The sequence below is a fragment of the Pongo abelii genome, chromosome 5, assembly GCF_028885655.2.
Source record: "Pongo abelii isolate AG06213 chromosome 5, NHGRI_mPonAbe1-v2.0_pri, whole genome shotgun sequence".
Taxonomy (NCBI): Eukaryota; Metazoa; Chordata; class Mammalia; order Primates; family Hominidae; genus Pongo; species Pongo abelii.
The window spans coordinates 54,048,656-54,060,718 of NC_071990.2; the positions used below are offsets into that span (position 1 = coordinate 54,048,656).

General features: G+C 46.4%; 1 protein-coding gene across 1 annotated transcript in view; it reads right to left on the bottom strand.

The window, feature by feature from the left end:
• Positions 1-4,184, bottom strand: part of GCLC (glutamate-cysteine ligase catalytic subunit) — a 49,033-nt gene extending 44,849 nt beyond the window's left edge. Inside the window, exon 1 of the mRNA XM_002817014.6 lies at positions 3,585-4,184. Coding sequence (XP_002817060.3) covers positions 3,585-3,734 — 150 coding nt within the window. The 5' untranslated portion in view covers positions 3,735-4,184. The remainder of the gene's footprint in view (positions 1-3,584) is intronic.
• Between the last annotated feature and the right edge of the window lie 7,879 nt (positions 4,185-12,063).

The window sequence follows — 12,063 nt, forward strand, 5'->3', positions numbered from 1 at the left end:
TGGCTCATGCCTGTAATCCCAGCACTTTGGGAGGCTGAGGCAGGTGGATCACCTGAGGTCAGGAGTTCGACACCAGCCTGCCCAACATGGTGAAACTCCGATTCTACTAAAAATACAAATATTAGCCCGGCGTGGTGTTGGGTGCCTATAATCCTAGCTACTCGGGAGGCTGAGGCAGGAGAATCACTTGAACTCTGGGAGGCGGAGGTTGCGGTGAGCGGAGATCACGTCATGCACTCCAGCCTGGGTGACAAGAGCGAGACTCTGTCTCAAAAAAAAGAAAAAAAGAGACGTAGAGAGGTACCACAATGGAGAATTAGTATCTGCATCCCAGATCAAGGGTGGGAGGGAGAACTAGCCTGGGGGAGACCAACGTTTCACTGAAGTGCCATTGCAGGAGGAAAAAGTAGAGTGGGGCTTCTTTTTCTTTAATCACCTGGGCAGTCTTCACAATCTTAATTCTTTCCTTTGCATCGGGCAACTGTCAACACTTCAGGGCAGGAATGTTATTCTTCTCAAAAATTCTATACTCCACCCAGAGTCATAACTGAAGCAAATTTAAAATAATAAAAAATGAGCAGCGGGTTATGTTTTTCTTCTAAGATGACTTTTCTACCTCAGTTTCTGTTTACTCCCCACTCCAAAAGACATTAATATGTTAGTGGGGCGGGGGTGGTGGGCGGGAACAAAGGAAGACTTGGAAAACAAAATAGTCTAGGGAAATAGAAAGGATAGATCATAAAACAGTAAAATGCTGGTAAAAGCAGCATTTCAAATGAGGTTTAAAAAATCAATTTATAGCTTTGTATTTAATTTATGACAGTATTTGGAACAAGAAATGTGAAGGTACAGTCTTAACAGTCACTAAAGAAAGTTTTCAGTGAACATCATTTACACATTTTAAGGTAAGAACAGTGTTATCAAATCTTTTTTTGGGGTGGGGGGCTAGGGTCTCACTGTCACCCAGGCTAGAGTGCAGTTGAACAATCACAGCTCACTGCAGCCTCAAACTCCCAGGCTTAAGCGATCCTTCTATCTCAGCCTCCCGAGTAGTTGGGGCCACAGGCACATGCCACTAATCTTTTATTTTTTGTAGAGATGGGGTCTCGCTATATTGCCCAGGCTGGCCTTCAACTCCTGGGCTCAAGCAATCCTGCCTGGGCCTTCCAAAGTGTTGGGATTACTGGCCACCACGCCCAGCCATTATTAGAGTCTTAATACAATACCAAAGTCTAATTCTCCACAGATCTGCTCAGTCTAATTTTTTTCAAGAAGTGTTATGACCTGGCTGCAATGCTGGGTCCAATTTTCTCTCCTTTATAGATGCATAATACAAGTTTGCATTATTGCCACTCTTTTCCAAGCCCCTTGATCTTTTGGAGTGGGAAGGAGGTAAACCTATTGCAAACCTCTCCATGAAAGCCTGTTAAAGCAGAGACACGTACTTCAAGGCTCTACTCTTCAGCTCTTCTCACTTCAATTTACCCAACAACCACAAAAGTTACTTAAAATAGGTAGTTTTAAATGCTCTTCCTGCCAACAGGAGAGGCCTTTTTTAAAAGGGTAAGATTAAGGATTCCTGGAGTGTCTTGCAGGAATACACCAAATGGGACAATGATGGATAAGAGGTGGTGGGGGGTGGGGTGCTGTCTCCAGAATGACTTGCTGAGCTCTAACTGTGCTGCAAATTTCCTGTTGATGTAGTTCTACCTGGGACAATGACTACCAAAGACATGAACTGCCTGTCTTTGTAGAGAGACCTAGTTAAATGTCAAAAGCAGCACAGGGCCCGGCACATTGGCTCATGCCTGTAATCCCAGCACTTTGGGAAGCTGAGGCGGGTGGATCACCTGAAGTCAGGAGTTTGAGATCACCCTGACCAACATGGCGAAACCCTGTCTCTACTAAAAATACAAAAATTAGCTGGGCGTGGTGGCAGGCACCTGTAATCCCAGCTACTCAGGAAGCTAAGGCAGGAGAATTGCTTGAACCCAGGAGGCAGAGGTTGCAGTGAGCCGAGATCACACCACTGCACTCCAGCCTGGGCGACAGAGCAAGATTCTGTCTCAAAAAAAAAAAAAAAAAAAAAAAAAAAAAAGAGCAGCACAAAAAAATGTCAAACTTTGAACTGCTCTACAATGACTAGTTACCATACAGTGGGAACTTGAAATAGTAGTTCATTCACTCATTCATGCCACAAGGGCCTGATGCCAACTGCACCAGGCACAAGGCTGGGCTCTAGGAAAACAGAGGTGAACAAGAAGCATAATGTCCCTGCCCTATTTCGTCTTACATTTTCCTGTGACACACAATACAAAAATGAATATACAAAATGGCAGATGCTATAAAGAAACTATGAACTTTACAGTAAAACTGAAGAATCATCATCAAAACACATGCTGTGCTTTTTCTGTTCAAAGAAGTGTGACAAACCACTTTTTGTAGAAATGTGAATTACTAGTCATCATACTTTCCTAATTTAAAACAGCACAGTTTCTTCAGCTGTAGGAGGTAGAATTATCTCCTAATCTTAGAAAAAAAAAAACTAACTTTTTGAAAGGAGATATTCTGCACTGGTGTAACAGCACCTCAGCACTTTGGCCAAGAGTGATATCAACACTGGCCAAAAGATAAACAACTTACACAGGTGGCAAGCCATCTAAGGCAAAAGCTAAAAACAAGAAAAACAGAGATGGACTTCTCAAGACGTATTTAATGTGTACTGCATACACGTAATTTTCAAAAACAGAAACGGAAGGCACAAAAAGTTTTGGCAGATGACACTAAACCAACAGTTTTAAATTAACATTGCTGCATTCCAGATCATTCCAATAAACAATGGTTCAACATACTAAGAATCTAGAGACATTTCATCTCTAGGCAGAACACTGGTTTGTAAAGTTTAGTTGCTGGACCTAGGCCATGTAAAGACACAAGAAATCCTAATGTTGAAACTCTAAATGCATTCCCACTTAGAATTAAACAGGAAAAGGAAGGTTCCTCCCCCATGTAGGAAACTGAGACGTAATTTACTGGTTTCAATTTATAGCTATCAAGTGTGTGTGTTTTGGAGGAGAGGGGAGATGAGAAGTTGGAGAGGTTTAAGGAAAAGACACCTGCATGAGGTAGGGCAGAAGTGGACATCCTGAAGACCTGATTTCTAAAAGCAGCAGGCCTACTAGGAAAACTTAGTCTCTTTCACATTGACCGCAAAAGCGAATTTTGAGCCTGTAAGGTGGATCGTGGTAGTTGCCGGTCTGCAGATACACTAGGTTGAAGACTCGTAGCACCTAATGTCACTTTTTCATGCTCACGCCCTCCCAGCGCCCAATCCGTGTTTATGGAATGAAGGGGAAAACCCAAAAGAATGAATGAACGAGAAAGGAGTCTAGTCAGGAGGATGGCCCTGGACACCGACTAGGCGAAGGCAGGGACGATGCTCCCAGGGCCGGGAGGCGCTCGAGGACCCCCGGGCACAGTGGAGAACGCGGACCGCGATAGGACCGGGGGTGTAGGGCCAGACAAAGGCAGCGCGGGCGGCCAGACACGGGTGCCCGGCGGGGGCGGGGACCGCGGGCGCTCACCTCATCGCCCCACTTGAGAACGTCCTTGTGCCGGTCCTTGACAGCGTGGTAGATGTGCAGGAACTGGAGGATCCCGTGCCGCCGCACGTGGTCGGCATGGCGCTTGGTTTCCTCCCAGCTCAGCGGCGAGCCCTGGGACAGCAGCCCCATGGCCGCCCCCTCCTACTCCTCCTCGGGGCTGACGGTGGTCGCCCGCTCCGGGCGCGAGACGGACACTCAGCCGCCCGCAAAAGGCGGCTGCCGCTCCACCCCGCGGGGGCGCTCTCGGGCCGCAGTCGGCGGAGGGAGGGTCCTGCCCGCTCCGGCTCCCCGGCGGCGGCCCCTGGCGCCCAGGTGACAGACCCTGGGTCCGACGCACCGCGCGGACGCGAAGGCAGAAGACCGAGAGCAGGCGGGACGGCTCTCGGCCCGGCGGCCTCGCCCTGGCCGGCTCCCCGCTGCTCCTCCTCCCGCTCCGATGCGGCGGCGGTGGACCCCACGGCCGCGCTGGCTCCCGCTTCTCTTTGCCGGTCTGGTGCACTGGCTTCTTCCTACTTGTGACCAAAACCTGCGCCGCCGCCGAGCATGCCCAGTCTTTGCGTCCGCTAGCTCGCCGCTCCTGGGCGCGATCCTTCGCTCCAGGTTTTATAGACTACGGGCAAAGGCGGGGAGAGGAGGCGGTGCAGCGGCGGAGGCGTGGCCTGGAGCCCGGTGGGAACCGCCGAGGCTGAGGAGGCGTGTGCAAGGGTAGTTGGGGCGCAGTTGAGGGGAGCAGCTCGCGAGAAGGGGGCGTGCGGTCGGCCTCGCTTTACGCAAACGCGACATATCAAAATACATTTTTTTCCTAATCAAAAAAGATAAACTTGGGGTTCGGGAAGAAAGTTGATTATTTGAATCAATGACGAACTCACCATATTATGTTTTAGTTGGACAGGGCCTCACACACACTTAGAGTGAGAGCGGCAGAATGTGTTGAGAAAAGTATTAACATGGTAGTGAAGTGAAACACTTCAACTCTAGGCTCCATCACTTACTGACTGTGAAACTTGGGACGAGTTCTTCCCATATCTGCATAAAATTAGATTAATTCTATCTTTTATAGATGTCGTAATTATGTGCATAGTGTACATGTGTATAGTGTTGATGGCCAATAAACTGACCTGGTTATTAAGAGGAATCAATTTGTCAACTTGTGTAAATCATCATTATTCCCTACTCTCTTGATTAACTGGTGACATATGTTCTCTGGATGGCACGGACACCATTTATTGCAAAAAGTCTCCAGATAGATCATATGAGGAACCATCTCCAAAGTTTATCCTCCATCTAAACCTAAAATTCATCCCTTAAGTGATCAAAATGACGTTCTTGTGAGCCTACTGTGGGGTGGGGTTGAAGATAGTGGGAACACCTAGAGTTGGCCTCATCTTGGAGGGAAAGGAGAAGAAGGAGGTACCGTGCCCCCAAGTGATTGTTTAATAAATATGTGTTGACAGAGCAATGACCTGTCAGGGGAAAAGTGAAGGCAACTAGATCATACATGTACCTACCCAGAAAGTGTGTATTTATCATACCCTCTTCCCTCGCACTACAGAGTTAACATTTAGTAAGCACTTATTAATTGCTGAATGAGTGAGTACATGATAGCAGGATTCTCTTCTCCCACAGCCTTCATATTGGATGTGCCCCTCACAGGGCTTGGGGACACGAATACCCAAGGTCTGGCTGGGATTTCCACAATGGTGTGTGTGTGTGTGTGTGTCCGTGTGTGTGTGGTAGGGATGTTTGAAACTCAGGAGATGATGTTTCCATCCTCATCACACAGCTGGGATAGAAATCAAATCACATTCTAATTTTTCCACAGCCTTTTCAACAACTTCCTTTGCCCTCCCACCAGCCTCACCAGATCTGTATATGGTTCTGGCACTCTGTTGTTTTTCCTGCTTGAAATTATCCATCTGACACACTCATGTTCATCTTTTAAGTCACAGTTATTCCTCTCTGTGTTTTGGCTGCATTCGTACATTAATGATAGAGTCATTTTAAAGATAGCTCCACACTAAATAGTGAATTCCTCTGGGGCACAGATGACTTATGCCTTTTGTATCTTTAATTCTAGAAAAGTGCTTGGTATAGAGTGTGTGCTTAATAAATGTTAGCTTCTCCGTGAAAAGCAGGTAGTGGGAGAGGGGGAGAAACAGTGTTTCACATGTAGGTAAGACATCCAACGATCATTGGGTTATTTTCATAATCTCATCTGACATTTTCATAGACCTGCATTGTTCAACACGACAGCCATCAGCCACATTGGCCAATGCACATTTGAAATGTGGCTAACATGACCAAGAAACCAAATTTTCATTTTAATTTAATCAATTTAAATGTAAATTTAAAAACTGATATTCCATTCAGTTACTGGAAAACTTTTAAGTAAATTTGAAACAAGTTGGAAATGTGAATCCATTTTTGACTGTAAATTTTATGAAATGTAATTACAGATCAAGTATTTCCAATGAAAACTTAGTGGCCCAGATGTGCTGTGAGTGTAAGTCACACACCAGATTCTAAGACAGTAGAATAAAAAGATGTAAATATCTCATTAAAAGTTTTATATTGATTACATAGCGATATAGTATTTTGGAAATTTTGAGTTAAATATGATGTGGTATGTTATTTAAATTAATTCACCACCCCCCCCCCCCACCACTTTTATTTTTAGTTTTAAAGGAGGCTACTGAAAAATTTAAGATTACATATGTGGCTCTCATTCCACTTTATTGAAACAGTACTGATGTAGACCTTGATTTACACTTTGCAAAGCACTTTTCCCATACACCTGCTGCACACCATACACTTTTCCCATGCACCTGTTAGGAATCATGGACCTGGGCGGTTCAATAATAGACTAAATTCTAGTCTAGCCAAAGCCCTACGCGACACTGAACCTAGTAAGAGTTTAACACTGTAATTGGAGTTACTCTGTCCTAGATCCCGGCTCACACTCACATAAGGGACCTCCCTCACCCTACCCCCCCGAATTCTGAACCAGCTGCCCCAGCGGGGGTCCCAGGGCTTTGGACAATCCCAAAAACGGCGCAGGCACTGCTGCATCACAGGGCAATTATGCCCAATTTAAACCTTGATCTCTCAGTGCCTTTAGCCTTTTTTGTTACAAAGAAAAAACAAAAATCCCATCACGGATCAACTGAAGTCATATTTAACAAGAGTTACTCCCCTCTGACAATGCTTTGCCTGCATAGGTCCACTACTGCTCGATTTCATTCTGTAGACTGCACCCAGGGCTAGGTTTCGACATCTGGAAGTGAGTTTTCAGCAGACAGCTCCATCAGGGCTGTAACGATAGCTGAAGGGGAAAGAAGGAGCTCATATCTTGCAGAATCAGCTCGTCCCTAGACCATGACCAAAGGCCGATTCCCAGTAGTGTCTTCCGCGGAAAAACGCGAGACCCGCTCGCCGGGAACCCATCTCTGCCCAGCGGCGCCCTGGCACCGCAACCTCGCCTCGCAGCCCCGCGGACCAACACAGGCCCCGCCCCCAGAGCCGCCCGGAAAACCTGGACCGTGGAGATCCGCATCGGGGGACGCGGTGCAGTCGTGAGGCCAAGCTGAGCATGCTCGGAGAGCCGGCCTGTCGCGGGAGGAAGCGGTGTGGGCCGCGGGCGGTGCACGCCGCGCCGTTGTTGTGATACAGCCCCCGCCACGTGACTGCGCGGGCCCGCCTCCCCGTGACTCAGCACTTTGTGCGGGCTCCGAGCCGGAGGTCAATCCGGGGGAGGCTTCTCAGGGCAAAGTCTCAGTCCATCACTCCTGACTTCTGGGCTGCTGCTGCTGCTGCTAGGATTGCAGCAGTCATTTCAGACACGATGGGTTTCGGGCCTCCAAGGACCAAAAAATACATCATTTTCCCTGTGGTCACGCTGGGACTCAGGTCCCAGTTTCCCCTGAGTCAGCGGCTTCGCGAGATCAAATAAGGAAAACAGAGAGAGTGCCTAGGGGACTCTGAGGAAGGCACTTCTAGGTCATCTGCCCCTGCCTTTACCGCTCTCTTTGGCTTGAGTATCCCTTGACCTTGGTGGTCTGTCGCGTGGGTCCCGGTATATCACATTCTATGCCAGGCACTTTGAGCTGGTATCCGTAAAACAGTACTAATTTTTGCCACATTTTATAAGTGAGGCAACTGAGATCCAGTAATACTAAGTAACAGGTAGTGGCTAAGCTGGGGTTTGAACTCCAGTGATATTTCAAAGCTGGCTGCTACACCACTCAGCCTGGGTGAAGCTGGTGGCTGCCTTCAGTGTGTTTCTTCCTGGGACTTGATGCCAACCTTCATTACATCCTTTCTTCTCCCTTAACACACCCTTTCCCTAAAACCCGCGGATCTGCCTGTGAAGTCCTTAAGATTTTTGTCTGTTAAATTTCTTAATTGGTAGAAACAAATGGTTATTTCTTAACTTCAGTGTAAATGTTAAAGAACAAAAGATACAGAAGGAATTTTCTCCGTACAATTGAGTTATACTTGGAATTTGACTTGATCTTATTCAAGAAGATCCCTGGGGGCTTTATGATGGAAGAGCAGTACCCAAAAGACTGGGGCTTTGGCCCCATCTCAGAGGGCTACCTGCTGGGTCAATCTAAGCAAAGTTGTGATAATCATTGGAGAGTCCTTTCCTCTCATCTGTACAAATGAGAGTCTGGAGGATAAAGTTTCCCTTCCAGCCTAAACATTTACCGATGTTATTACTAAAATTAGTTGAAAGGGTTCAAATCTTTTTGTATTGTGTACTATTTGTAATACATGCTGCTGAGGGGTGCTATTGTCACTGTCAAAAAAGCAAGGAAACTCTTTTGACCTTTTCCAAGCCAATTTTTAGTTTACATGGATTTTTGGAAAATATAAATGTGCTTGTTTTCGTGTAGAGTTACAAAAGGTCTGTGAAGTTCAAGTGAAGAACTTTTTTAACATGGAGAAGTTTGAGTGTGCTAAAGAAGATGGGTAGGCGTCAAAAGGGGGCAAGATTGAAGATGTGGGAACGAGAAAGGATGTTTTCAGAAGCAGGATGTCTCAGGAGACCTGACTTGTTGGGATCCAAAACACATGGGAAGTGGTGAGCTTTTTTTTCTAGAAAAACTCATTGTATTTTTATAGAAGAGAAAGATGCCATGATAATGTGTTGGAACAGGGCGAGTGATATCTGAGTCCTGTAGACTTACTCTTCTCACTGGAGAATAATTAAAGATAACTTTTTATTATAGACATTTCCAATAAAGCACAAAAGTTGAGAGAACATAGTGTAATGGCTCTTCATGTACTTTTTTCTTTTTTTTTTTTTTTGAACGGGAGTCTCGCTCTGTCGCCCAGGCTGGAGTGCAGTGGCATGATCTTGGCTCACTGCAACCTCCACCTCCTGGGTTCAAGCGATTCTCCTGCCTCAGCCACCTGAGTAGCTGGGACTATAGGCGCCTGCCACCATGCCTGGCTAATTTTTGTATTTTCAGTAGAGACGGGGTTTCACCGTTAGCCAGGGTGGTCTTGAACTCCTGACGTCAGGTAATCTGCCAGCCTCGGCCTCCCAAAGTGCTGGGATTACATGTGTGAGCCACTGTGCCCGGCCCTAGTTTTTGTATTTTTAGTAAAGATGGGGTTTCGCCATATTGGCCAGGTTGATCTTGAACTCCTGACTCAGGTGATCCACCTGCCTTGCCTTCCCACAGTGCTGGGATTACAGGCGTAAGCCATGGTGCCCACCTCTTCATGTACTTATTATTCATCTTTGTATGTTACAGTTACTTACCTCCTCCCATTAGTTTAAAGGAAATCTCACTCAAGTCTGATCTCAGGACCTGAGCTCTAAGTGAAGGTTGAAGAAAGAAAGAGGAATGTAGAAGATGAGGTTTGAGCAGCTGGTATGGGAGGTGATCTAGAAAGATGGAAAATAATGAGCAATACCCTAATATCCGTAAACCAAAAATAAAATTCTAAGCTCTCCAACTAACTGAATGGACCACTCCTCTAGGCCAAGAACATTCTGAAGTAAACCTGAGGCCAGGCGCAGTGACTCACACCTGTAATCCCACCACTTTGGGAGGCTGAGGCGGGCAGATCACCTGAGGTCAGGAGTTCAAGACCAGCCTGGCCAACACAGCGAAACCCCGTCTCTACTTAAAATACAAAAATTAGCCAGGTGTGGTGGCATGCACCAGTAATCCCAGCTACTTGGGAGGCTGAGGTGGGAGAATCACTTGAACTAGGGAGGCGGAGGTTGCAATGAACCAAAATCATGCCACTGCACTCCAGCCTGGGTGACAGAGTGAGACTCCATCTCAAAAAAAATAAAAAATAAATTAAAAAAAAGTAAACCTGAAATATGAAACACTACTTCAGGCCATGATGGAATAGGTGATCGGACATGCCTAATTATAACATCCTCCCTTTGGATTTCGGGCACAGCTGACCAGCATTAACATTGAAACAGAGACCTGAAGACTGACTAAACAGGTTCTTTGGAACAGTAAAATACCAACATGATGGATAATAGGCCCTGAAGAAATCAAGTATTTTATCCCAAAATACGGTTCTTTGACATATTTTGAAATGGCCCTGCAAAGCTGTTTCTTGTGGGGAAAATCTACATCCTGTAGAGAATCCCCTTCCCTTTCCAGGTCTTTTTCCTGATCCAGAAGAGAATTAACGGAGTCTGGCACCTTTTTAAGTCTCCCAACAAACATTTACAATCTATTATCTTTGAAGCCTGCTACCTGGAGCCTTCATCTATATAATAAGAACCTTGGTCTCCACAACTCCTTAGTTAACCCAGACACTCCCTTCTATTGATTCTAGGTCCTTAGGTAAACTCAACCAATTGCCATTCAGAAAACCTTTGAATCCACCTATTCAAACATTAGCAGGGACCTGGAACTGACCCTCTGATATGGTTTGGCTGTGTCCCCATCCAAATCTCAACTTGAATTGTATCTCCCAGAATTCCCACCTGTTTTGAGAGGGACCCAGGAGGAGGTAGTTGAATCATGGGGGCTGGTCTTTCCTGTGCTATTCTCATGGTAGTGAATAAGTCTCACAAGATCTGATGGGTTTCCCCTTTTGCTTCTTCCTCATTTTCTCTTGGTGCCACCCTGTAAGAAGTGCCTTTCACCTCCCACCATGATTGTAAGGCCCTCCCAGCCATGTGGAACTGTAAGTCCAATTAAACCTCTTTTTTTTCCCAGTCTCAGTTATGTTTTTATCAGCAGTGTGAAAATGGACTAATACAGTAAATTGGTACCAGTAGAGTGGTGTGTTGCTGAAAAGATATCTGAAAATGTAGAATCAACATTGGAACTGGGTAACAGGCAGAGGTTGGAACAGTTTGGAGGGCTCAGAAGAAGACAGGAAAATGTGGGAAAGTTTGGAGCTTCCTAGAGACTAGTTGAATGGCTTTGCCCAAAATGCTGACAGCAATATGGACAATAATGTCCAGGCAGAGGTGGTCTCAGATGGAGATGAGGAACTTGTTGGGAACTGGAGTAAAAGTGACTCTTGTTATGTTTGAGCAAAGAGACTGGTGGCATCGTGCCCCTGCCCTAGAGATTTGTGGAACTTTGAACTTGAGAAAGATGATTTAGGATACCTGGTAGAAGAAATTTCTAAGCAGCAAAGCATTCAATAAGTGACTTGGGTACTGTTAAAGTTTTATAAGGGAAGCAGGTCATAAAAGTTTGGAAAATTTGCAGTCTGACTATGTAATAGAAAAGAAAAAACCATCTTCTGGGGAGAAATTCAAGCCGGTGTCAGAAATTTGCATAAGTAACAAGGAGCCTAATGTTAATCCCCGAGACCATGGGGAAAATGTCTCCAGGCCATGTCAGAGACCTTCATGGCAGCCCCTTCCACCACAGGCCTGGAGGCCCAGGAGAAAAAAGTGGTTTTGTGGGCCAGGCCCAGGGTCTCCATGCTGTGTGCAGCCCAGGGACTTGGTGCCCTGTGTCCCAGCCACTCCAACCATGATTGAAAGGGGCCAACATACAGCTCAGGCTGTGGCTTCAGAGGATGGAAGCCCCAAGCCTTGGCAGCTTCCAAGTGGTGTTGAGCCTGTACGTGCACAGAAATCAAGAATTGAGGTTTGGTAACCTCCACCTAGATTTCAGAAGATGTATGAAAACACCTGGATGCCCAGGCAGAAGTTTGCTGCACGGGCAGGGGCCTCATGGAGTACCTCTGCTAGGGCAGAGCAGAAGGGAAATGTGGAGTTAGAGCCCCCACACAGAGTCCCTAATGGAGCACTGCCTAGTGGAGCTGTGAGAAGAGGGCCACTGTCCTCCAGATCCCTGGATGGTAGATCCACTGACTGCTTGCACCATGCACTTGGAAAAGCCGCAGACACTCAATGCCAGCCTGTGAAAACAGCTGGGAGGGAGGCTGTACCCTGCAAAGCCACCGGGGCAGAGCTGCCCAAGACCATGGGAACCCACCTCTTCCATCAGCA